This window comes from Lonchura striata, chromosome 12 (genome assembly GCF_046129695.1).
Source record: "Lonchura striata isolate bLonStr1 chromosome 12, bLonStr1.mat, whole genome shotgun sequence".
NCBI classification, from domain to species: Eukaryota; Metazoa; Chordata; class Aves; order Passeriformes; family Estrildidae; genus Lonchura; species Lonchura striata.
In genome coordinates this window covers 22,422,349-22,449,732 of record NC_134614.1, presented here as the reverse complement: position 1 = coordinate 22,449,732, position 27,384 = coordinate 22,422,349, and the positions used below count along the sequence as shown (strand labels likewise).

The 27,384-nt window shown below is 44.7% G+C and overlaps 1 protein-coding gene and 1 long non-coding RNA gene across 5 annotated transcripts in view; one reads left to right on the top strand and one right to left on the bottom strand.

Moving 5' to 3' along the window:
- LOC144247000 (uncharacterized) overlaps positions 1 to 27,384 on the top strand; it is a 708,772-nt gene that overhangs the window by 274,289 nt on the left and 407,099 nt on the right. The gene's annotated exons all lie outside the window — the stretch shown is intronic.
- Positions 1 to 27,384, bottom strand: part of LOC110469855 (contactin-4) — a 276,501-nt gene that overhangs the window by 79,575 nt on the left and 169,542 nt on the right. For all 4 annotated transcript variants that reach the window (XM_021529011.2, XM_021529010.2, XM_021529016.2 and 1 more), the window contains exons 4-6: positions 23,930 to 24,056; positions 22,454 to 22,629; positions 6,267 to 6,362 (exon numbers count right to left, since the gene is read on the bottom strand). In XM_021529011.2, coding sequence (XP_021384686.2) covers positions 6,267 to 6,362; positions 22,454 to 22,629; positions 23,930 to 24,056 — 399 coding nt within the window. The remainder of the gene's footprint in view (positions 1 to 6,266; positions 6,363 to 22,453; positions 22,630 to 23,929; positions 24,057 to 27,384) is intronic.

The following is a 27,384-nucleotide window of genomic DNA, read 5'->3' as shown; positions in this document are numbered from 1 at the left end:
TTAGCTCCTCATTAATTGGAACCAAATCTGACCAAGCAGCAAAGGCTTCCAAAGACATTAAGACAGGAGAGAAAGAGGAGAAACTATCAATTCTTTAATAAGGAATAACAGGGGTAGCTCAGCCCTTTGACAACCTGCCTGGCAAGGGGGAACTGGGAATAGAGGTTCTATAAAATTCACATTTCTCAAAAGCTCTAAGCATCCCCCACTGAAAGAAACAGAAAAATAAAGGCTGAGTGTTAAAGTTACTGTAGTGGAGTGAGGACATTAAAAGCTCTGGGATTCCTGCTATGCTCCATTTGCTGATCATGGTATAAAAATGCCTGATAATTGCCTCTTTCCTCCTGATTTTTTCCCAGGTTTGCTCCCCTTCCTCGCTGCACTGCCTGGTGGGGGCTGTACAAGCATGAGACATGATTTGTGGGATGGATTATTTACAAGACAAACCCCCCAAACCATTCATCCCACCAGAGGCCATCAGCCACACCGACAGCCCAAAAATCCTCACTGCTCCCAGCCCATGAAGTGTCCATCATCTCTTCAAAAAAATAATAATAAAAGGAGAGAAAAAGTGAGCAGCCACTAATGATTTTGTGCCCAGGAGTGGTTTTAGCAGCACTGGGATTTGTAAAATGCTTTCTGCAAACATGTTTGGGGTCCACACTTCACTCCTGCCCATGCAGCATGAAAGGCTGAGATTGAGATGGGATCAGAATTGCCATCTCCTCTGTCAAATGCTAAAATTTAGTTAGTTCTACTTGATTAAGCTGTGCAACAGAACTAAAACTTTTCCTGGATACTGGCAGGGAAAGAAAGGCAGGAGAGAATGAGAAAACCTGAATGCACCCAATCTGTGAAAAGATTTGGGAATAATTCTCTGTCAACAGCTCAGCTCACGGACACGGATGTGTTCCCATCCATGGCTGTGTTTCCATCAGGAGTGATGGCATCAGATGGGAAAGAATTATGGGAACAACTGAGCTTTAATGAATCTCCTCCTCTTCAGGAAAATGGAATTTTCCAAGCGCATTGAGAACGTGGGCACTGCAGAGACAGAAAACGGATTTTCCTTGAAATCCTGCCTTTGTTCACTCAAGGGGACACAGCTCCCAGATGCCCAGGAAGGCCAGAAAGGAGCAGAGGGACAAAGTGACTGAGGAATCGAGGTTCAGAGTGAGGAATTGTTGGGAGATTCATTTCCAGGGTCAGCAGGAACTTTTGAGGATGTGTCTACAGGAGCAGACACATCCTACAGAACACCAGTGGGCTCCACCTGCCCAGCTGAGCACTTTGCTGTCTAAAAAAGCCATCAGCTGGCTGATTTCTTGCCCAGATTCCTGAGCTAGATTGGGAGTGAGAACAGATGTGCTCCAGCTGTGGTGAGAGGAGCACAGAGCGCTCTCAGAACAGGACACACCACCAGGGACTGCAGCGACAGCACGGAATTCAAATAATCAAGTGATGGAGAGATCATTTTCAGCAGCCCTCTGTGAACACTCAGCATTTCTCACAGCACTTGGAGAGCTCCATCTCCACAGGCTTTTCCCACGAGGGCTGCAAGGCAAATGTCATGAGAACATGGTTATAGATCCCTCTAAAGATGAACCACGAGAAACTCACAGGAAGAGGGGGGAGAGAAATCCTAAAGACAAGTTCATTTATCTTCCCAGAGAAGGGAGGGGAAGGATTTCCAGATCTGTTTGTTCTGCATGAGGAAGGGTGTGCTACCAGCCTGTCAAGTAGAAAATCCTTTCTAAGTCTGTATTATTTTAGCCTCTGGACTCACAATAAAATGCCAGGGATGTTAGAAGGAATTTGAAAACTGTAGTTGTTAAAATATTAACTAACCCTGCCCCGACTATCAAATAAAGCTAATAAAAGTGGCAGCTGAATGTCTCAGCTCCCACGAAATTAAATGAAAAGAACTATTTGGCACCAAAGAATATTTTATCTTAAAATTTGGAGATAAAGTTAAAGGGACAGTGACCTCCAAATACTTCCCAGGCATATCCCCTTTGGAACACAGCTTAGATTCAAAGCCCTGAGAAACACAAGTGAGTGTTTGCTTTGGATTTTGGAGCTTTTTGTTTGTTTCAATTAGGTTTATCTCAACAAGAAATGTATCTTGCCAAATTTGATTAACAACACCAAGAAAAGCAAACAAGGAAAGGTGTTTCCCCCTGCAGAGCTCCTCAGAAGGAAAACATTTCCATGAAGAGCTTAGCTTGAACATTATTGTACACTTTGAAACTGTTTATGGCTTCTAAATGGCTTAAAAATGCAACAGAATGAAAAAAACAAAGATTGTTTTGGTGATATTTTCCCTGTTTAGGCTTGAAATGCTCCAGATGGTGAAGGTAGGGGATTCTTCCCCTCTGCTCTCCTGACAGCTCACCCTGAGCACTGCCCAAGGGCAGGGATGGATGGGATTTTGGGCAGGAATTGTTCCTGGCAGGGTGGGCAGCCCTGGCACAGGGGTGGCTGTGGCTGTCCCTGGATCCTGGCAGTGCCAAAGCCAGGCTGGACAGGGCTTGGAGCATCCTGGGACAGTGGGAGCTGTCCCTGCCATGGCAGGGGTGGCACTGGGTGGTCTGTGCCCACCCAAACCATTCTGTGAGCCAATGGTTGATCTCACAGGGCTCTGAAAATACAAAGCAGGAGAGCTTTGTCTTCTGTCCAAATTCCAGAACTCATCCTAAGACAGGCTGGGGCACCTAAATGAGACTCAACAAAGAAGTCACAGGAACTCTTTGATGCCACCACAATGTCCAAACCAGTTTCTAACTCCATCACTGGGCACTGCCCAGTTCATAATGTGGCCACAATGAGGCCCCCAGTGTTCTGCACCAAAACCAAAGCCAAATGTAAGCTCCACACTTTTAGGATTTTTGACTATTTCCTCTTGTCCACTTAAACACCAACAGCAGCTCATCGTGCTGTTACCCAGGCCCCAGTGCCACATTCCCAGAGCAATATTTACTCTTCAGTGATTTCTCCTGTGGAGTTTCAGGGCAGAGTGGTTGACACAAGACAATTGCTGGGCTTTTGATTGAACAAGCTGCAGAAATAATGAGGGAACACCCTTCACACACAGGGTAATTATCACAGAAAAATCCTAACAACGAAGGCAGGTTTCTACCAGTCCATTAGGAACAAATGGAGATGGCAAAATAAAAAAGGAGAGGAAAAGAACTGGAACTTCTAGCAGACAAAGGGGTCATCAATACAGCAGAACTGGCCTCGGGGGGTTGGGAATCCGCTGCTGCAAGCGCGGAAAACGCGACAGAAGCAAATGTTTGATTTGCATTTATTCCGCTTTCCAGCCCAGCCACTTCCCGAGCCGCAGATGAACATTTATTTTCCAAATCTCCAGCACTCAGCATGCACTTCATCAGAGCAGGCCATCACATCATTATGCTGCTTAACAGAATGTACCAGCACAAGGCAGTGACCTGACAAACAGCGGCTCCCCGCCGCACGGAGCGCGCCTTCCGTCTCCATTTGGGGTCTGGGGGATGGGCTGAGATCCATGTGCCTGAATTTCCACCTCATTTCCAACCAAAAACTGGGACAATGCACGGCAATGCCCAAACTGTTCTGTGAGAGCTGTACACAGCCCATTTGTTGATGCTGGAAGGACTTGTTCATCATGTGGACTCATTTTCAGGATGAATTTCCTGTAACGTTTGAACAGTAGGAAACTCTTTATTGGGCATCATTAACAGGAAAAAATAAAAAGAAAGCCTCAACAACTAATGTATGTAGGCCAACTAACTTCACTTTTAGCTGACAGCTCCTCAAAAAGGGATATTTCCAAGTGGCAAAGTATTAGAGTGAACAACAGATAAAAGGTTAATGGTCTGGACTCTAATCAGCATCTTTTTAATAATGTCACAATTTTTAAGCCCAAGACAACCAGTGACACAATGGCTGACAGGAAATAATTCCTTTCCCATTTACTGTTTTTCTTTTCCCAAAAATCTCAGCGCCTGGCCAGGATGTTTTTTTCAGGCTTCTACTATTCCAGTGAATACCCTCATCAGCAAAGCAACAGTTCTCAGATTGAATAGTTCTGCTTTTTCAGATTTCATTCTCAATGCATGTATGAAACTAAGTAACAACAAAAAAAAAAAAGCAAAAGTGTATTTTTTCCCCACAATTAGTCCTATGTCGCAGCAGTGGTCATTAATGCCACCAGGCACTTTTTGCAAGGATGATGAAGTTGGGTTCGCTGCCCTAATCAGATTCTCAAATAAGTAATTGCATTTTCTCCCCTTATTACCACTCGCGCTTCCAATGAGCTAGATTATTTTTCACTTGGAAGCCGAGGAGGCTTTTCCTGTTGCACCACAGTTAAACACGGGCAGTGTTACCCTGGGGGGCTGCAGGGAGCTGATCCCCCAGCTCAGCTTTGCCAACACCGCCGGGGCCCTGGGACGGGGCTGCCCGCTGAATGTGGCACTTCCCAATGAGCAGCAGCTTCCCCCAAATTGTTTGTGCTCTTGGGGCTGAGATTTGGGTCATTTGGTGCCCAGCTGGAGAAGGAATTGTTTTGTCTCCCTGCTCTGTGCAGAGAGCTCACCATGCCCTGATATGAAGCTCAGACCCACACACTAAAGGAGCACAGAATGTGAAAAACATAAAAGCTCAAAAAAAAAGCTTTTTAAAAGCTTTTATGAAGCTGAGGCATCATCCCCAGGAGTGGGCAGTGCTGTGGGGTCGGTGCTGCTGGCTGGGAAGGGTCCCAGTGGCACAAAGCCCCTGGGCAGCTCTGCCAGCTGCTCTGCCACGAGCCCAGCAATAAGCTCAGCCCGACAGCACATGGTCCACGGGGCAATTCCCATCCAGCTGATGAGGCCAGACAGACCTCAAAGCAGGATTGCAAATTTCTTTAAAAGGGCCGCAGATCTGTGGAAGACGTTGGGTTGTTTTGACGGAGCGAGCAGCTCCGGATGAAGAGCCAGCTGCAGTGGCTGGTGTGGGTCCTGGTGGGGAGGGACACACACATGGGGCTTGTCAGGCACACCGAGAGTCCCAGCAGGGATTCTCACAGAACCACTCCCTCTCCAACAGATTTTAAACAGAGCAGGGCAACACACACGCTCAGGAAGCCACAAACTGGCACAGTTAAAATGAGGTTGTGCTAAACTGAAAGAATTGTTGACTGTTTTCTAAACATTTATACCGCCCTCTTTGAAGCAAACAGCAAGCCCTGTGACATCTGCACACATCCTGAGTACCCAGGATACAAAAAAATAGTGCCAACAGTGTTTGAAAAAGAGAAGATAATGAAAAGGTGATGCACAAAAGTGGCTCTGTCAAAAAGCTTCAACTTTTTATCAGGAGACACACCCAGGCCACAAACCAGAAAGGCTGCACAAGGTCTTGGCCACACCTTCAGGATATGAACACATTGCTTTAGTTTCCATCAGTTCATCTCTGAAGTTTATGCTCATATTAATAAAATCTCTTTCTCTGCATTTGTCCTCCACTGGAGCTTCCCCAGTCACCAGGACTCTCTCAACCAGGGTGGCCCTGCCACAGCCCTGTCCTTGCAGGTGACTACTTCAAACTTCCTGAGAATCCTGAGAATTCTCTTCCCTGAGAAGGGAAACCCCACTGTGGGAATCCAAAGCTTCCCTCTGGCTGCCCTGGGACCCTGGCAGGGGTCAGGAACCCCCTGGACAGAGCCCCCAGAGACACTAGCTGTGATCTCTGGCCATGGAAAAGAGTTTTCAATCTTACAGGATGAATTACCAGCTCTGAGTGTTTGATATGAGTAATAATTAAGTGTGGCACGCGTGCAAAAGTAAAATTTTAGGATTCTAGATGAGGGGCCCAAAGAGGACAAGATGGAGGAAATTGGGTGTGCCTTGTCCTTTTTCTCCTTCTTCATGCCCTCCATGTCTCACTGTGGTGTTGGCATTTTTCTGTTGGTTCAGGCTGGGGACACACTGTCCAACGTAGGTGACAGATATTGGCACGTTCTTGTAAATGCAGCCCAGGGAGTTTCTGGTATTTAATGTTTGTCACATCCCACTGAGGGCAGAGCCCCACACGCTGCCCTGCAGGACAGAGCTGGGCAGGGCAGCAGAACATGTGAGAGATCAACAGAATAAACAACCTTGGAACCAGCACAGACCAATTATGGCTTCTGCTTTGGCAGCGGGGCTGACAGACAGAGACTTTTACAATCTCAGAATCATCAATGCCACAGATTCTGATATCCCACAGGCACTGAAATCAAGAGGAGGAAAGCTCTTTACCTCCGGAGTGGGGCGGGGGCCCACAGAGCAGCACCATGCCCTGGCCCTGGCGGACGGACACCGTGCTCCTCGTCCTGGTCTTGAAGTTCTCAAGGTCTGCCAGGAGAGAAAGAACTCAGTTAAAGGCTGATCACTAAAGGAGAATGATGAAATAAAGCAAATATCAGCTTGGAGGGTGGGCCGGTGGAATCTGTGAGGCAGCAGGAGGCTGAGGAGCATCAACAAAAGGATTGGGAAATGCTTTCCCCAGGCTGGAAAGGGGGAGAAGGTGCTGCCTCACCCACAGAGGCTGACACAGCTGGAGAAAACCCCAGCACCTGTAACGCTTGTTGTATGAATTCAGGAAGAATTACTGCCTTAAATAAACAATTCCAGGCTGTTTTCCCTCACTGCTGCTGCCCTCCCATCCCATGTGTGGAGACCCTTCCTTCCCCACATGGAAGCCTCTTGCACCAGCTGCATGTTTAGCCACAGAGTGCTTTAATTAAATTAAATTCAATTCAATTCCTCCTTCCACCTCTCTTTTTTTTCCTCTCCTCAGGGCCTGTGCACTGCAAAAATACAACTCCCCCTGCTCTCCTTGCACACGGAATTCAGGAGATTTTCAGTGAAGTGAGGAGGTGACTCTGAGCTGAGCAGTTGCACCAGGACTGTCACCAGCAGCTGCTTCGTGGGAGCACCAAGACATGGAATCACTTTGGCAGCCTCTGATCTTTAACAATTCCCTGCATTTCAATTTTCATGTTTTTCCCTTGTTCCCAGTGTAGCTGAGCCTTGGTTTGGCAATCACAAACCTGTTGTCAGTGCAGTTGGGCACCAGAGAAAACACAGAGGTGATAAATATTTATCAGCAGGAACTGGTAGGAACATCATTATGAGGTTACGAGGATGGAAAACTGAGCCTTGATTTTTATCCTCTCTTAAAAATGTTTTCTGCACACATACTTAAAAAAAATTTAAATAAATAAAATCCAAAGTTGTCACTGCTTCATTTTCCTCTTTAGGAAAGAAACCTCTATGGGCTTTTCTCTCTTCTGATTTAGGACAAAATGAAAACAGGAAAAAATATCAATTAGAGAGATACAATTTTTCATTCCTAAATTCTATAAAATTTACAAGGTTTTTTTTTAGGTTTTTTTTTTTTTTTTTTTTTTTAAATTGTACAAGAATCACTGTAACATTCCTCTGGCCACCTGCCAGTGCACAGATTTTTATATATTTTGACTGCACATGGACACAAGGCTGGATCCCATCCTCTCTGAGGACAGCTGCAGGAGGAGTAACAGCCTAAAGCCCAAATAATGCCTGCAGGAATAAATGAGCTATTTTTTACATCAATATTGACAAGGAAAGGATTGCTACCAGGAAAAGCAGACTCTGCTTGGATGAACATCTAGGAAATGCTGCAAGGATGGTCAAAATCAGTGAATAAAGCAGAGCATTTGTCACTGTTGCTTGCACTGCAAACCATCAGGCTCTGCAAAGCCTCATGCAAGCACTTCAAATCTGGTTCTGAGTAAAATAACAAGACTGAGATAATTATAAGAAAGGCCTCATCAAAGCCATCAGGCTGATTGCGCTTTCTGAAGGCCACAGATTTATTTTTGCAACACCTAAATTGGAATGAACAACGATATAATGAAATTTTATTAGTGAGGGAGCTTCATTTAGGATCCACCTTGCAATCTTGGAATTGCAGAGTGGAGGGTTCAGCCTCATGGTGACAACACCACCGAATTCCACCTCCCTTTGTCCTCAAACCTAAAAACCCTGGGCAGCAGAGGAGGATTTTTGTTCTTATTTGCCCATAAAAAAACCCAAACCCAACAAACAAACCCACCAGATTAAAAGGAAAAACTGAGGAAGAAAATATTAACACTTGCAATTCCGGAGATCAGTGTGCTGCCAGCAATTCTCACAATACCAACCAAGGACTCTACCGAGCACAGAAAAATATTGTGTGAGATGAAGTAGCCCCAGCATTAAAGAAAGATTAGTAATTAGCAATTAGTAATGATTTCAAGAAGAGAACACAACAGGGGGGTGTAATAGGAATGCAGACAGGTTATTGTGAGTAACAGCTACTTGCACCTCATTTAATGAGTTAAGGTGCCTTGTAAACACTTTTTGGACAGTATCAATTCTAAATCAAGCTGCACAGACTCACAGAAAGTTGCATGCATTATTTAATTTCAGCTGGATGTATTTAAAAGCAGCTGCATGACTTTGGGAAAGTCACTTCAGCTCTCGGTGACAAAGTTTGCACATCTCTGAGGACAAGTCCTTCAGCTGTGTCTCTCAGAAGAGGTTTAATTAGCTAATATTTGCACAGAGCCTTGACATCTGCTTCTGAAATGCACTGGAGTGCAATGCACACACCAACACCCAGCCCTTAATGGGGACTTGAATGGCTTTGCTGGCATAATGAGATTTTTTCTGTAAAACTCTGCCTTAATGTTCAGTGCCACAACATGGGCTGGTACTGGGAAGTGATGCCACAGATCCCAGATCCCCAAAAATTGCTCCAAAGCCCAGCAGCAGCTGTCAGCCCACCAGCTCCTCACTTTGGGCAGGGGTTTATTGTGTGGAATGACCTGTTTTGTGGTTTAATAAAAGATTAAGAAATCTGAAATGATCCACAGCCCCTCCAGACTGGGTCGTTTGTCTCAGTAAATGGCATTTGGAAACTTTAATCAAACCCATATGGCTTTGCATACCAACAATTACCCAAGTTGTCCAGAGTAATGAAAGTTTTCCCCAAATTTTGCCTATAAAAATCAATCTTTATAGCAAAGAAGATTCAATTCTAAGCAAAACAAAAGGAACTGCAGCCTTTTCTCCCTTCTTAGGACCTGCTTGGGTTTGGACTTTATGAAATGTGGCAATTCTTTTTCTAAAGTGACTCCTAGGCAAAGGTTTAAAGATATTTAAAAATATTCCCTGGGTGGCACCAAAGGATGGGCAAACAAACAAAGTCCCATCAGCTGCTGCTGCTGGGGACAGTGTGAAATTGGGCCTCAGATTTCTGTATTTACATCCCTCATCATTTCCAGCTCCACTGATGGTCCCTGTGGTGGGATTCTACCCCAGCAGAGCCCCTCTGCTCCCATCAACGGCTGCAGCAACAGCAGGAATGATGGGAATAACAGAAATAAAGAATGGGAATAACAGAAATAAAGAATGGGAATAACAGAAATAAATAAATAATGGAAATAACAGGAATAATGGGAATAACAAATAATGGGAATAACAGAAATGATGGGAATAACAGAAATAAATAATGGGAATAACAGAAATTATAGAAATAACAGAAATAATGGGAATAACAGAAATGATGGGAATAACAGAAATGATGGAAATAACGGAAATAATTGGAATAACAGAAATAAATAATGGGAATAACAGAAATGAAGGGAATAATAGAAATAATGGGAATAACAGAAATGATGAGAATAACAGAAATTATGAGAATAACAGAAATTATGAGAATTACAGTAATAAATAATGGGAATAACAGAAATAAATAATGGGAATAACAGAAAATATGGAAATAACAGAATTCCTGAACTCAGCATGCCCCGGGAACCCGACTGGAACAGCAAGACTTCCCTCAGGAGCCTGCCAGTCTAAGGGCACTGGGGATGTGACAGAGATCCCTATTTTTTGTGAAAGCTGAGCTCTGTTTTGCTGGCTTTCTTTGCCCGAGGAGCCTTCCCATGTTTTGCTTTGATTTTTTTTCCACACGTGCCTATTTTTAGAACACAAAATGCTTTGTAATTACACCAGTGCTGCAATTAGGAGAGACCCCTCTGTGCAAGAGCTATTAAAAACCACCCAAAAAATATTTTAGAAAATGAGATGAAGAGTCAGTGATGCAGATTGGTGGTGGCAGGTGTCTGCATGTCCTTTGGAAAGCAAATTTCTGTGTCTGTGTCGTGTGGGAGGCAGCTCTGCTGTGCAGTGCCTTGAATGACACACTGTCAAAATCTCACCATTAGTGAGCCCTTTGTCATTACAGTTCAGGGATTCTTTTCCTAATGATTAGAAAAGCAGTGTCAGTGCTATTTTCACCTATTATTCCTGTTTAACTGGTATGAAACGATTTCTGCTTCTCCTATATTCCAACAAAAATGTACACACATCAATCACTGCTTTATACATCAGTGGGTTTTAATTGCCAAAGAAAAGCACGGCTAATAGGCTCAGAAAAACAAAAAATGTCAGTGGGTTTTACTAAAAAGTCTTTGTCTAGAGAGTTTTGCAAAGCAAATTTGATAACACATCGTTGATATCACTCAGCTGAGTTGGTGTTATCGGCAAGGAGCCCCCAGAGCACAGGAGCAGCATCCCTTGGGATCAATATTCCTACAAAATGAGACATCCAAGGGGCCTGGGCAGGGGGAACCCAGAGTTTGTGCCCAGCAGCAGCACAGGGAGGGAGCAGGGTGGGTGATACCCACACATCTGTGCAAAGCCATATGGGTTTGATTAAAGTTTCCAAATGCCATTTATTGAGACAAACGACCCAGTCTGGAGGGGCTGTGGGTTATTTCAGATTGCTGAAGCTTTTATTAAACCCCAAAACAGGTCATTCCACACAATAAACCCCTGTCCAAGGTGAGGAGCTGGTGGGCTGACAGCTGCTGCTGGGCTTTAGAGCAAATTTTGGGGGATCTGGGATCTGTGGCATCACTTCCCAGTACCTGCCCATGTTGTGGCACTGAACATTAAGGCAGAGTTTTACAGAAAAATCTGGGAATTTCTGGGAATTAGCACTGCCTTAGTGCCATTCCCACTGTACTGAAGATAAATTTTGGGCACTCTTATTTCACTTAGATGAGCAACAAATCCTTGGATCAGCACTTCAGGAGTTCTTTTAGCAAGTCTGTGTTTTATGAGGGGGTTGGATTGGTAGTTAACCCTAAGACTTGGTTGTACTTGAGCACAGGAAAACAGAATGGTTAAAAATAAATGATAATTTAGGAACTGATAAATTAGAAAGCTAACACACATTCGCCGGCAATTTTGAGTATTCTGAAGTGAACAAAATACCACCTTTACTAATATTAAATGAACTTTAAAGCACCCACACAACAGGAAATAATGATATAGGTAAGGAGTAATTACCTTTCTTATATGTGAAATGCCCAATCCCCTTGGGTACCCAGCCACAGCCAAAACACCCAAAGCCAATTTTTAAGCACGATTTAAAGAGATTTACAGATCATAATGGGCTTTGCCTTCTCAAACCCCTTCTATAATTTTAAAATAATCCCAGCAATCTAAAATTTAGGGTGATGTTTAAGGTCATATGCAGTCCTTGCATAGAAGAGTATGAGATTATTGCCTTTATTAAAGAGCACACCACTCATCCCAGGGGAATCTGATTAGGCTGGTGTCATGGACAAAACTCACAGCCAAGTGGACAGGGGAGGCATTGGCAAGATAATCCCACTCCACTGGCTGTTGGCTACAAGATGTGGGTATTTAAAAATATATGAAAAAGAATTAAAAATACAAAACCAGTCTTGGAGAGGGGATTCCAGTACATGTCAATCCATGAGGGAAAGTGGAAGGGGGACGAAAAAAAGGAAGGGAGAAGGGAGAAGAGGGAAGGGAAAGGGAAAGGGAAAGGGAAAGGGAAAGGGAAAGGGAAAGGGAAAGGGAAAGGAGGAAGGAAGCTCCTAACTGGCACCCACAACAAACAAGATTTGCCTGCTGATATTTATGGCCCCACCATCCCCAAACACTGTCTCTATAAAAGTGCACCTGATTTTCAGAGCTGGTTTTCTGCCATCCCTTTCACCAACACACAGAGATGGAGTTCTTCAGGCTGTGTCCTTGCTGGTGTGTCAGGACTACCCAGAGAGCTGTGTGGGTTGGAATAAAACCCCTTTGATACAGAGCTTAATAGAATTTTAGTTTAAGAGCTGGTGTTCTAATGAATAATTTTGAGAGTCACTGATTTGAGAAATAGTTTACAAGTCTGGGGATGAAAGCTTTCTAATTTGACCTTTAGAGCAGAAATTTCACTGGGATTTCTACTTTGCCGAGGAGAAAATAAAGGAAAAAGAAGTTTTAGAGGTAAATATCTTGGCATTCCCCCCACCCCTCTCCCTGTTGGAAAATATTTTCCCTTGGACTTCATTACTGTGGCCATTGACAAGGCATCAACTTTACCAGCCCCATCTCTGATCTCTCATCTTGGACATCTCTGTGTGAGTTCTGTGTTGAGACTCTTTGGATTTTCCCCAAGTCTTTCTGACCCCATCTGTTAAAGCCAGGCTGATTTCTGAACCCACATGGCTGAAATTCCACCTCACTGGGGTTTGATCCTTGCTTCCAAACCGGCTGCAAGGCAGCCCCAGGGCAATTCTGCTTTCCTTCACACCACTGATCTTACATGGAAGCAGGAGCTCTGAGAGATTCCTGCAAGCCACCCATTTTTATTTTCCAAAATCAAACCACTCTTCTCTGTGACATTATGAAAAAAAAAAATCCTCCTTGTCTTCATGTTCCACTTCATAAAAAGTTTGCCTTCTTTCGACAGCAAATATTTCAAACATTTATTTTGAAGCAGCTCCTCTGCTTGAGACAAAATGCTGAGGACTCTGAAAATTTTATTACTTTAATCTAGAAAATCTGGGTAGACATTTCCCCTTGGGTTGGCTCGAATAGGGTTATTTCACTCTCAGAAGTTTTTTATCTTTTCCTAGATGGAAAAAAAAAAAAAAAAAGCTCTGTTTGCACTTTCTTGCAGCACAGATGACTTTGCAGTGAGCAAAGAGCAGTTTCTATGGGCACAGGGGGTGTTGCACCCCTCTTTCAGGGGATGTCTGGGCATTGCAGGTGCCTCATGTATTCCCCATGTGCCCTTCTGCCCCTTCCCACTCTGGGCAGTGGCAGGAATGCAAATTCAGACCCAAAGTAATGTAAAATACAATCACTGAGCCACAGAATTCATTAAAGCCCATCCAGTCCCATGGCAGGGACACCTCCCACTGTCCCAGGCTGCTGCCAGCCCCAAAATCCAGCCTGGCCTTGGGCACTGACAGGGATCCAGGGGCAGCCCCAGATTTTTGGGATAACGTGACTCAAGCTCACTCAGCAGGAAGTTTCAAAGGAAAATTTCCCTTTACTTGCTAAAAACCCACTCCTGACCCTCAGAGGTGCCTGCTGGTTCCGTCTCCCTGTGGAAATTCACATTTTGGGGCTCAGCAGCATTTCAGAGTGTCGGGGTGGCTCCGTGTGGTGGAAATGTCTCTCCTCCAGCCCGAGCTTCCAAGGAAAGGCTCAGCAGTCTCTGTTGTTGGTCTCAAGGCAGTTTATTGTGAGTTATCTAAAAGATTTTCTCCTTGGGCTGCTGTGGTTTGCTCACAGCTCAGGCAGAGGCACACACACACCCTGACATCCTCTCTGACCCCGACTGCTTCTTCTCTCCCACCCAGGGCTGCTGCTCTCTTTTATATGGGACATTACGTGTGACATGGTTACAGCTTTTCCCCAATGCCTATTACCTATATTAAATGGTGATTTTCTATCTTTTATATGGTACATTACGTGTGACATGGTTACAGTTTTTCCCAATGCCTATTACCTATATTAAATGGTGCTTTTCTATCTTTTATATGGTACATTACGTGTTACATGTTCACAGTTTTTCCCCAATGCCTATTACCTATATTAAATGGTGCCTTTCTACTCTAAACCAATCTGGGAGTGCCAACATCACCAAGAACATGGAGGTAAGAAAGGAGAAAGAGGGAGGACAGGGCAGGCCCAAATCCCAAATCCATCTTAAACCCTCTGACCCCCGTGTAAAAAAACAAAATCCCCTGTACAGCACTCAGAAATTCTTCCCTCTACTTTGTGACTACTTCTACTCTAATATCTAAACTTTTGTGACTTTTTGTTCTCCCTGCAAGGTTGGTAACTCATTCCATGGTTCAAACCCAAAATCACAGCTGTTTGCAGCTGCCTGCCAGGGTCTCAAATGCTTCTGACCTGGGCCCGGAACATCCAAAAATGTCTGAGGGACATTTTGAGTTCCGACATTTTCCCTTTCTGCTCCCCTCTCAGTCTGATGAAGGATGAAATGCCAGTCATGTTTCTGCAGACAGGGACACCAACGTGGGTCAGCTTTCCACAAACACATTTAAACCTCCTCCATCCTCCACATGCCAATGCTGACTCCTGGCTGTGCTTTCCAGAGGGAAAGCAGGAAAGAAAAACCCAAATAAAGACAAAGCAGCCGCTGGGATAAAGTTGTTCTGCGCTGCCCTTGCATCCCATCTACAGAAATTTTCCTGCAGAATCCAGCCCTGGCCTTTGCCAGGTCTGTGCTTGGATCCTGGAACTGCTACTTCCACACATTTAGGGAAAATACTGATTTGCATTGATACAGAACCCCTAGGGAGCATCTAAGGAGCAGAATTATTTCTTCAGCTAGGTCAAGAGCATTATTTCAGTCACAGACCAGGAGATTTAGAGGCAAAAGGGGAGGCGTCACGAGAAGTTTCCTAATTACACAGCAAATAACACAACCTCCTGGTTTCTTGTCCTGTTCTCCAGCCACACAAACCATGAAAACTGATTAGAACATTCCATGAAAACACAACCCAACAGCTCTGCAGATGTTTACTACTCTAAAATCAGTTTTTACAATAGATTTGTAAATCCATTTAAAAAAAAAAAAGCAAACACCTATATCATCATATAGTTTTTAAGAGTAAAGCCCCTAGATATAATAAAATAAATATCTGCATTTTGAATATTTTTTTCATATTAAAGGCAAAATGAATAAATAGGAAGAGAGTTGGGGAAAAATGTCAAGCCTGTGTCTTGCTTTTCCCTGAATTTCTCAAGCAGAAGAGGAACTGTGGTCTTGTGAGTGACCTCAGCTGGCTCCAACACCTCCCATGCAACTCCCTGCCCTCTCCAGAACTCCTTCCAGCCAGAAAGCAAAATAATTTCCCAAGAAACACTGCAGGCTTAGGAGATTCCCAGCTTTAGGCCAACGTGCATTGATAATTTCCAAGTGCCACTGCTTTAAGTAATAATGAATTCAGCTTATTTATAACCCTGGGGGGGAAACAAAGCAGGTAAAAAACCTCCATTTCTGCTCTGACTTCAGGATCCTCCTATCCCAGATGAAAGTAAAGTAGGTTATAGATCCATCCTCTGCTCTGAACTCCCTGTTGGTCCTATTCATCAAGAATAAAAAAAAAAAATAAAAAAGGAAAGGAAAGGGAAAAAAGAGGAGCTTACGTGAGGCTTAGCCTAGTTTTCCACCCAGCAGGGACTGTGGGGAAGGAGCAGAGGTTGGGAGCTCATCGCTAACACTGATGGCCTGTGCACAGCTCAGCCAGGATTTCAGCAAAGAGAAGCCCTGGGGTGTGGGAACATGTGGGAAAATGCAAATAAACGCCCTCATTCCTGAGTTAAGGTCACACCAGCCCCAGTCCTGGGGGGTAGGCAGGTGGAGAGGCTGATTTTGGGTAAGGCAGCAAGGCTGAGGTTGATATAAATGGCATTTTTCCTTCAAAAGGCACTGGAGGAATGTGGCAAGCACATTTCTCTCCCTCTCAAGATTTTTCATAGAGGGGCACAGAGGAAAGAAAGAGAAAACAATTTCTATTTCTGCTCCTTGTTTTTCCATGTGGAATATGTTTGGAGAATTGTTTACCTGGCGTGAGTTCTTGGTTGGATTCTGGTGAGGATTGTTTGAGCTGATGGCAAATCCAACCCACCTGGGGCTGGACTCAGAGAGGGGCACGAGTTGTGTTAGAGTCAGAGAAAGTAGTATGTAGTTTTAGTGTCCTCCTTTTATGTATTATATATATTAATAATTATATATATATAAATATTTATTTATCTATAATATTTATAGATAATATTAATATATTATATATTAATAATTATATATGGATATATATTGAATATATATAATATATATATTAATGTGTTTTAGCATAGTTATAATAAAGAAATCATTCAGCCTTCTGAGTTGAGTCAGACATCATAATTTCTTCCCATTGGGTTCACCTGCATTTACAATAGAGGAGGAATCAGGGGTTTGACACTTGGTAGGAAACCACCCAATTTAAGAACTGGGAGCACCCCAGCCAGGCTGCTCTCACCAGCTGGCAGCTGCAGGAGAAAAACAGGGATGAAATTCCCATTTTTCCCTTGGGGACACCTGGGACAACGGGGTCTTTGCAGGGGGAAGAACTGGATGTTCCAGCTCCAAAATGATGTTTGTTTACAGAGTTTCAGGTCACAACAAAACCCTTCAAATGCACAGAGGCTTCGGTGAGAAAAAGAGTGAGGTGGGGGATGCAGGGGAAATTGGGTCATGGTAAAAAATCAATTGCTGTAAGATGTAAGAAAAGCTAAGAAAATGAAATGTTTTAAAGCAGATTTGTGTGCCCTTGGTGTCATCAAGCTGCCATGGCTGGCTGGCAGTGTTATCTCTGAACTGTGGTTCTGCCTGGGAGGCAGCCACGCCAGGACATGCCAGGGAAAAGGGAAAGAAAGGGAAAAAGGGAAAGAAAATGTGGGAAAAGCTGGGGATTTGAAGTCCAGGTTGTGAAAAAACAGAAGGGGCATCTGGCTCCTACATTTCCAGCTCAAACCCTCTGGCTCCTGAATTTCCATTTCAAACCCTCTAGCTCCTGCATTTCCAGAAGGTTTAAAACACATCATCTCTTATCAACCCCTCAGATTTCAGTGATCCCTGTGGAATTTTTTCCATTTGCCTGCTGAACACATGGATCAATCTCTGGGATTGTGGTTTTGGTTGTTTGGAATTCAGTAGACCACCCCTGCCAAAAAAACCAAACCAAAACAAAAAACATTTTCATTATTAATTGTTCTTGAAAGAGTGACTTCCTTGACAATTTAGTCTCCAAAAGATAAAATGAATGCATTGGAGGGCAATGAGGGTTCACCAGTAAAGACTTTGAGCAGCCATTACAATGTGTTCCTTAGCAACTAACAGTGAAAATTATGGGATTTACTTGTGTAAAAGATATAACAGCAAACATTCTGGCAATGGGGATATTGGAAAAAAGCCCTTTTCAGTAGGATGCTGGGAGTAATTTTCTCTTTCTACCACCACAGTGAAATTATTTTGGGATGGTAGGTCAAAGCCCCAAAGTATTCTCAGTGCAACCACATTATTGCAGGATTTTCTGCCACTCTTTGCCCTGTGCAGTGCTGGGTCCTGGATGCTAATTCATGTTTAACAATTATTTTTGAAGGAAAAAAAAAAAACAACCTTTCTATAAAATTAATTATTTTAATAAAGTGCGTGTAGGGAAGAGTTTTTAGAAACAACAGCGTGATTCCCTTCACTTCAGAGGAGGTTCATGGTAACAGGGAAGAAAGTAAAGAGTTCCTAGAATGGAATTAGAATATCCTGAGCAGGAAGGGACCCCCAGGGATCAACCCTCATGAGTAATGTGGGACTCAGATTCAGTCAAAGAGAGAAACGCGAGTTTTTAGCCAGGCAGAAGCCTGGGAAAGAGCTGGAGAAGAATGTAAATAATTCTCTGTCTTTCTTGTTTTTCACACTGTTTATAGTTAAGTTCTATCACTGTGCGTCAAGCACTTTGCACCAATGCTGTGGGTTGTTTTCACTTCAGAACCAATGGAGTTGGTCCTCACGAAGCTCTGATAAAAGAGCAGTGTATTTTGAATAAATTGGAGTTTTACTCTCAGCAGCTTCTGATCAGTCTTCTCATTCCTGTCCTGCCTCAACAGAGACAAGTAATCCAATGGAAAAGGTACCAAAGGCAAGGTGGGGCTGCTGCCCTGCTCAGAGGTGGAAACAGCCAACCTCCAACCCCATTCTTTGGGCACTGAGGACACAGTGAACCAGTTCAGGCTCAATTCCACCCAGAAAATCAGACATTTCACCTGTCTGGGGACATCTGCAGGATGAGGAGGAGGTGGAAGAGAACAAGATCTTTCCCCTTGTTTTAACCTCCTGGGGCAGCACAGTGATGCTCCAGCCCAGCTCCAGCATCCTCAGAGGAGATCTCCCTTCAGACTCATTATCCTCTGCCCCCTGGGGCCTCATTTCTGGTCTGAAATTGGGCCCTCAGCCCCCTGGACATTTTGGCTAACTGCAGAAAACATCCACAGCATCAGCATGGATCTGCTAAATTAGAGATTCGAGGGAAACTCCTTCCTGGGAAATGGCCATGGGTTGGAAAGGGAATTTCAGAGAGGCCTCTGAGCACAGAGCAGAGGGAAGGTCATCAGCCATCCTGCCCCCATGGGGGCCCACAAATAAAACCCCCCTGAAAAGTAGATCCCATTTCTCTAACAACTCCTGTTTCCCAGACATCATTTTCAGGCAGTTTTGTAACAACAGGGGGCAAAACAATGATATGACTGAAAACCAGCTCTGATTCAAACTTGATTTTCCCCTTTGGATGCCCATTTCCAAATCAACAGTGTGTGACAAACAGCAGTGCTGAGGAGAAAGGCAGCAGCTCCTGCACAGCTCCCAGAGGGTTCATTTCCAAACCAGCATCCTGCAGCTGGCAGCAGCTTTGTGAATTTTCAGGTTAAACTAAATCCTGCTGAGGAGTTTAGGGCTAAATTGAGTCAAGTTATCACAGCAGGGAGAGAATATTTCATCTGTGAGCATTGGGGATGGCTCCATGAGAGGAGAGAGGGGTCATCTCTTGGGAGAGGCTTGGTCCTGTGCCTGCTGCTGCTGGTGGAGATGGAGCAAACACAACCTGGAGACCCCTGGGGTGGGGGGTACTGGAGATTTGGTTCCAAAGCTTTGGCAGTAAAACACAAACTGCAGCCTCAGCAAGGTAAAATAAATCCAGAGTTCTCTCTAATTAGAGATGCTGTCCTGTAGGAGCTCATCAATCAGCAGGAATTGTCCTGCCTCGCTCTGATCACCCCACTGTGATCATAAACAACCTGGACATCCAAGAGTTAAACCAGAGGGAAACCCTGCACTGTCCCATTTCCTCTGGAGCCCCTTCCAGCAGTGCTGCCCAGCTGGAACAGGCTGGAAGATCAGCACCACCAAATGAAAAGAAATCTGAATACCCAGATCTCCAAATGCCCAGCCCTGAGAAGGGTCTGCAAGGGCTGGGCACAGCAGGAGCTTCTCCAGGGGTGATTTTGAGAACTTTCCATGGTGATCTGATGACTATGGAGGTGTGGGTATAAATATAAATCAGACATTAAGGTTGGAAACAACCCCCAAGATCAAGCCCAACCTTTGGGAAGACACCAGAGCCACAAACCATGTCACAAAGTGCCACATCTGCTCACAGCCTGAGCAATTCCAGGGATGGGGACCACCACTGCCCTGGGCAGCCTCTTCCAATGCTTAGCCACACTTCAGCAAGGAAACTTTTCCTGATATCCTCCCCTGCCACAACATGAGGCCATTTCCTCTTGTCCTACCACTTGTTCCCTCAGAGAAGAGACCAACCCTCACCTTGCCACCATCTCCCTCCAGGGAATTTTGGAGAGTGACAGAACAACTGCCAGCACCTGTGAGATGTTCCATTCTGTAAATATTCCATGGTCAGCTTGAGTGTGTCCAGAGAAGGCAGCAAGGCTGGAGAGGGCTGGGAACACAAATCCTGTGAGGAACCCCTGAGGGAGCTGGGGATGTCCAGCCTGGAGAAAAGGAGACTCAGGGGTGACCTTGTCACTCCCCACAGCTCCTGAAGGGTTGTTGTAGTCAGGTGGGGTTGGGCTCTTTCTCCAGGCAGCACTGACAGAACCAGACCACAAAGCCTTGAGCTGCACCAAGAGAAATTTAGGTTGGATATCAGGACAAGGTTTTTTACAGAAAGGTGATAAAGTTCTGGAGTGGCTGCCTGGGGAGGTGGTGGAGTCACCATCCCTGGGTGTGTTTAACAAAGCCTGGATGTGGCTCTGGGTGCCAGGGTTGAGTTGAGGTGTTGGGGCTGGGCTGGACTCGATGATCCTGAAGGTCTTTTCCAACCCACTGATCCTGGGATTGTGTGGCTCTGGGATTCTGTGATTTAATCCTTTGGCAAGGACATGCTGGGAGCTCATCCTCCCTGTCCTGCCAAGGGGACAGGAGCTGAGCAGGAGGAAAAAGCTGCAAATTCATCACTTTGGGCGGGCTGTGGGCCAACTCTGGTGCCACTGGAAATCAATGGGAGCTTTATCTCCATCCTCAGGATCCGGGCCACAAAAACCAACTTGGATCACGTGTCGGAAGGGGTGGGCTCAGCCCCAAAGTGTCGCCTCCCAGCCACTACTCCTGCTTGATTCCAGGGTTATTCCCCAGCAGAAACCATAGCACAGTGAATAAAATCATCAAGCTATGCCCCAGCCTATAAAATAAAAAGCCCATCATTTAATCTAGTTCAGCTGTGTTTCTGTAGATCTTTGTGGAAAAGCCATTATTAGATCCATACTCAAGAGTTTAAAGCTTTTTTATTTCCTGAAAGCCTGTGTTGCTATAAGCACAGGGCTTAGGGTATCATTAATCCATATTCTGTTACTGTGGCACAGCAGATTCCTCACTCGGTGAAAATATGTTCAATTTTAGAGACAACTAGCGTGGAAAATAAAAGATAAAAAGGGGGGGAAGAGAAAGGGAGAAAGAGGGAGGAAGAAAAAATAAAAAAGGACAAACCTGAAATGAAAATGCCATATCAAAAAGCAAGTATTCGGGGGAAATATTAGCACTTTTATCATAATGAGTTTGTAACCTAAATACATATTTCAAGGAAGAAATTGCTGACCCTGTCTGCCCTCCACAGGAGGCTGAATGGCTCAATCACAGCTTAATCTTCCCTGAAAAGGCTACAGAAGAATATCACAGCCCTTGAAGAACAACACACTTTACTGATGCCCCAAGACTCACAATTTAACTCTTGAAAGGAGGGGAGAAAAAACCCTCAAATCTCACCCATCAGTCTCAAAAAAACCGCCAACAGTCATTTCCTCAGAAATAAAAATGAGATAAAACTAAAACCACACAACACAAGGTAAGGATGGAAAGCAAGGGATTGCTCAGATGAAGGGTGAAGCTTCACATGCTCTTTTTTAGTTTCTTAGAGGCAGAGCCTTTGTAGTAAAGTTAAATCACTCTGTGTTTCCTAGTTCAGCTAATTCTGCTTGCAATCCCTTTGATTAGAGAAGACAAAAAAATTGTTTTGTCAAAGCCCACCTTGAGAAACCTTATTTTTTTTTCTTTACTCCAAATGTTTCTAAGCTGATCATGCTGTTTTAGCAAAATAAATGTAATCCAGGAGTCAAAAATGTATCCATTTATCTGAGTTCCCCACCATTACTGGAAAGGAGCAAGCTTTGTTTTTAAATCCAGTTTTCCCAGGCAGGAACCAGTCAGACCCAGTGTGGGAATCCAGAGCTTCCCTCTGGCTGCCCTGGCAGGTCTGGGACCCTGGCAGGGGTCAGGAACCCCCCTGGACAGAGCCCCCAGAGACACTGGCTGTGATCTCTGGCCATGGAAAAGAGTTTTTAATCTTACAGGATCAATTACCAGCTCTGAGTGTTTGATATAAATAATAATTAAGTGTGGCACAGGTGCAAAAGTAAAATTTTAGGATTCTAGATGAGGGGTCCAAAGGGGACAAGATGGAGGAAATTGGGTGTGCCTTGTCCTTTTTCTCCTTCTTCATGCCCTCCATGTCTCACTGTGGTGTTGGCATTTTTCTGTTGGTTCAGGCTGGGGACACACTATCCAACGTAGGTGACAGATCTGGGCTGCAACTCTGCTTTAACCCAAAATAAACACAGAGCTGCCCATTTTGCCTTTTTTCCCTCAGAGTGCCCACACCTGATGTACCACTGAAACCCAGGACTTGTGAAATCCATCACTATGAATTCACCCCTTGTGGAGATTATGCTCCTTTTGAACATTGGGAAGTTTTAATTCCCCAAGGAATGGATCAATGGTGAGATCCATTTGGCAGATCCTTTCCTAGGTTACCTCTTCCTCAAGAAATAGGACATTTTACCCCATATAATCCATACAATTCCAGCTAAATATTGATAATTCAAGACCTGTATTCCTTATTCACATTTTCCTTTTCCCTCACTCCATGAATTATGAGAACACCCCATAACCCACCAGGAAAAGTTGGGAGAACACACCCAGCTCCCAATTTTTCCAGCACAGGAACAGAGGCTGCCTTCTTACTCACAGGCAAACTGCAGCTGTGCTTCTCTGCTGACAATGGTTCCGAAGGGGTTTGTTGCTACACACTGGTACATCCCAGCATCCTGGCTTTTATTGGGATTATTGATCAGCAGGTCTCCTTCCAGCAGGCTGTAGCGGTAATCCATGCCCACGTCGATACTGCTTCCATTTAACTTCCACCTGGAGCACAGAATGCCAAAGTTAAACTCTGCTGATGCTCCTGTGTGGTTGAAAACACAGCGTGAAGTAAGTAAAGATTTAGAACAGCTCTGGCTACTTATTAAAAATAAAATAATAAAAGAAAAGATGGTGCAAAAATGCAAATTTCCTGAGCGGTATTGAAATATTCCAGTATTTAACTGAAAGAGCAATATCCTTGACATATATTTCAGTCTCTGAAATGATTAATGCTTCTGTAGTTGCTGGTGTTGGTGCTCTTTGGAATTAATCACTTGGCAAGGGGAAGTCCCTGGGACAGGATCTCTAACCCATTCAACTCCACTGAGGATATTTTTTTTTCTCCTCTCCTGACTTGCTGCTTGTTGGTTTATAAATTTAAGAAAATTCCCTCCCAGCAGATGTTGTCACAAGGTGGGGCACTGTGGAATTCCAGCTGCTCCCAGTTTCTCTGTGCACTCTGGAGCTGTGCTTGCACCATGAACCCGTGGCTTTCATGGCACTAAAGAGCTGGCTGTGCCAGGAGCCAGAGGCCTGGTGGCTCTAACTGGTTTCAGAGTGGCATTTACTGGTGAGCAGAGTGAGAGGCACCAAAGGGAAGAGAAGAGCAGCACCAAAGATTTCCAGGGGAAAATGAATAAATAAAAGGGAAGAGAAGAGCAGCACCAATGATTTACAGCAGCAGCACCACTGCAGGAGGACAGCACCTTCCTCCAAGGATCCCAAAGCAGCTACTAAAGCTGAAGAGAATGAGGAGTTTTGTCCACGTTGATGGGAAAGGATGGTTAACCTGAGAGCCAGGACTATTTATAATCCTTTTGTAACATTTCAGAGCTCCTGTCCAAGTTTTGGAATTGAGTTGCAATACCTGGAGATTTCCTGATATCATTCCCTCTGTTCCTAACGCCCCAGGATCACAGAACATCCTGAGCTGGAAGGGACCCACAAGGACCATCAAAGTCCAGCTCCTGGCTGGGACACCCCAAATCCCACCCTGGGCATCCCTGGGAGGGATTTCCAAACCCTCCTGGAGCTCTGGCAGCCTCTGTGCCCATTCCCTGGGAAGTCTGGGCAGTGCCAGCACCTTCTGGGGGAAGAACCTTTCCCTAAAATCCAAGCTGAACCTCCCTGGCCCAGCTCCAGCCCCTCTCTGGATGCTGTCCCTGGTGACAGAGCAGGGATCAGAGCTGCCCCTGGGGATTATTTTGGGATCAGTGCTGTGGAAGCCTCCAGGGACATGACATACACACAACAGAAAGGCTCATGTGTGGTGTCTCCAAGAACAATCAAACACTGAACAAACCCAATGGTTGGTCTGGGATTTCCTTTCACTTCACAGCTCAGCTTCACTTTCTTCTCCTCCGAGCCCAAGGGGAAGATGAGGCTGTCGGGCTCCTGGAGGAACACCGGCCCGTGCAGGGTGTTGTCATCTGCAGGGACAGGGAAAAGGGACAGGTCACTCATGGAATCTCCATCCTCCAGCCTTAAAATACAGACCAGAGTCTCAGCAGCAAGAGGCTGTGTGCCATTCACCTTCGAGAAGACCTGGTGTCACTTTATCTAGTTTATAACAGCAGATTTTTTTTTTTTATCCCAAAAGCCACTGAACCTCACACGGAGTCATGAAAATGTCCTACACTGAACAGGGAATGAAATCTCACCCAATGCTCAGACAGTGGGAACAGACTCTGCTGTCACAGCAAAGCTCAGTTCAAACCACAATGCCCTGGCACCAGCCCCACACCTCCCCAGGAATGAGGCTCCCAGCCCTGACAAGGACATTCCCCTCTTGTGCCCTTCAGAGCATTAAAAACCCACACTAGATATAGGTAGAAGAGGGAAAATATTTTGGCAAAACAAGCTGACACGACCTTCAAGGAGCTCAGGAGTCATTTCCCAGCAGTCCAGCACTCTGAGGTTGGTGATTACTGACGGGAGCCTCCCTTGTGCTGACTTTCCTCCTTCGTTTTAAAAATACACTTTGATTTTTTGAGCTGTTAAGTCCTCCTTTTCTCCTTTCCTCTCTTACTGTTAATGCAGGCGAACTCAATGGGAAGAAATGACGATGTCTGACTCAAGTCAGAAGGCTGAATTATTTCTTTATTATAGCTATGCTAAAATACATTAATATCCTATATAAAGGGAGGATACTAAAACTACATACTACTTTCTCTGACTCTAACACAACTCATGGCCTTCTCTGAGAGTCCAGCCCCAGGTGAGTTGGATTTGCCATCAGCTCAAACAATCCTCACCAGAATCCAACCAAGCCATCGCCCCAGGTAAACAATTCTCCAAACACATTCCACATGGGAAAAATAAGGAGCAGAAATAGAAATTGTTTTCTCTTTCATTTCTCTCTGTGCACCTCTATGAAAAATCCTCAGAGGGAAAGAAATGTGCTTGCCACACTCTCTCCTCAGCCACTTTCTGCTTTCACCTTATCAACTTCTCCTCTCTCAGACCTGGGAGATGCTCAAGGCCCATCTCTGCTCAGCTCTTCCCTGCCCACCGCTCTGCAGTGAGCAGAGAATTTCAGGGAATTCACTGACCCTGCTCAAAACACCCACAGAAAGCCCTGACCAAATTCCCTGCTCTCCATCCCGTTTGTATCAGTTTTATCTCCACAGTGGCTGTTCAGAACACAAAAGAAACCAACTTTTCCTGCCTGAAAAGATCAGCTATCTTGATTTCACCGAGACTTTTCCTCTCATCAGTGTCAATGTCTGGCTGCTCCTCTGAGTTCAGAGTAAGTAAGGACACGGTGGAAGTGCTCACAGTCAGAAAATCTTCCAGCTGACTGGAAGGAATCTTGATTTAACATTTTTAAATCATTTTCCAATCTTTTGCTGCCCTGCTGACTCTGTTCTTTCAGAGTGCAGGGACTTGCAGGGATGTGAACAAGGAATTCACTTTAGTCAGGCTGCTGGAAGCCCACCCAGATGGGGATACAGGAAATTTGTGGGTATAGGAGGTCAAGGGAAAATGAATAAATAAAATTTAGAGATGATGGGATGTACAAAAAATGTAGGGAAAAAAAAAAAAAAGAATGAACAGAAGATGATGGCTCTTCCAGATGGAAGGAAGGTGAGAATGAATGGGAATAACTCTGACATAGCCTGACTCTGGGAAATCAGCTGGATTTACTAAGGACAGAACAACACTTCAGAGCAAATTCTGTCATCTCCACGGAATTATTTCACAGAGACTCTCCAGGAAGATTAGAAAGGAACTGCCTCTCCCCTATGTCCCCTCCTTCAGGCCCCATCACAAGCACAGTCACAGCCCTTGTATTTATCTTTATTTTTAATTATATGTTAACAATACCTGACTGAAGCTCATCTGTTATTCACAACACATTTCACATCATCTCTAGCTTTAAATTACACCTGTGTGCAACTCATGTTGCTGGTGGGAAAAGATAATCATAACCATAAAGCATAAGGGACTGGATTATGGCATCCAAACTTGTTCCTGAGATCCTGCACTCCCTGAGCAGCCTCATTCACCCTAAGAAAGGATATTATAGCCTGGCCCAGAAGGATTATAGCTCTGAGAAGTGTACGAGTGGCTTTGAAAGCAAGAGATTTAAAATATATTTGAATTTATCCAGTTTTCTCACTGGAAAACACACAAGTGCTCAGGTCCTGTGTAAGAGTTGCTTCAAATCCCAGGAGCACAGAGCCTGGTGGTGGCAGGAGCCAGAGCATCCCAGATAATCCAGTTAAGGAGCTGCTGACTCAGGGATGTGTTGGATTGCTTCTGTCACCTGCCTCACACCCCTCTCTGGGCTGTCATCTGCTGTTACTTCAATTAGAGAATGTCAATTTATATCACATCACACCAGAGGTCTGACTTTGGTCCTCCTCCCATCCCAGAAAAACGCAGCTTGCATTAAAAGCGAACGGTTCAGCTGCTTGAGGTGGGAAACAGGAACAAATCTGAGGCTCCAAAAGTGTCCCCACACCTCCAGGACATCACCTGGCTGCAGGTGCAGAGGTGAGCCTGCAGCATCCTGGTCTTCAAGGGTTAATGAAACTGGCCTGCACCAAGCTGGAACCATCCCATCCTGTCTGTGTAATTAATTAGTGAGCAATTAACAACTTAAAAAGCACAGATTGGAGATAGAGAACTAAAGGTAGAAATAGTGACAAATAGGTGAAAACGCTGCATTTCTCTGCTGAATATTCAATTTACTCAAGCTCAAGTAGAAACTCATGAAAGATCCAATGAAAACACTTCCAAATATTCCACCTGCCGCTGACACCGTTCAATTTAACTTTTATATGGCAAAAAAAACCCTGCCCTTCCTGTTGGGCAGCAAGGGGAAAAATCCTGGAGCGATTTTCAAGCAGAGGGAGAAGCTGTGAAGCAGCTGCAGCCTGTCAGGGGAACAGGGGAGCAGGAAAAACCTCTCAACACTGCCTAGATAAAATTATTTTGAGTGCCTTTCTTCTTCCTCTTATTGCAGCCTGTGTATAACCAAGATAAGCGAGTCCAAACTATTTAATCTTCATCCCGTGGAGCTGCTTTGCTGCAGCCTTAATGTGAGATTGAAATCATTGTGTGATTGAAATCACTGCAGCCCAGATCCCAGCCCTGGGTGATAAGGGCTGAGCCACAGAACCTGACACAGGAGGAGGATTTGCTTCACAGAGCACTAAAGAGTCACTAGTAAATAAAACAAGCTGCCATCTAGATTCTTGCAGACAGGAAACTACAAGTGCCTGCACCAGAAAAAAAAAAAAAAAGCCCATT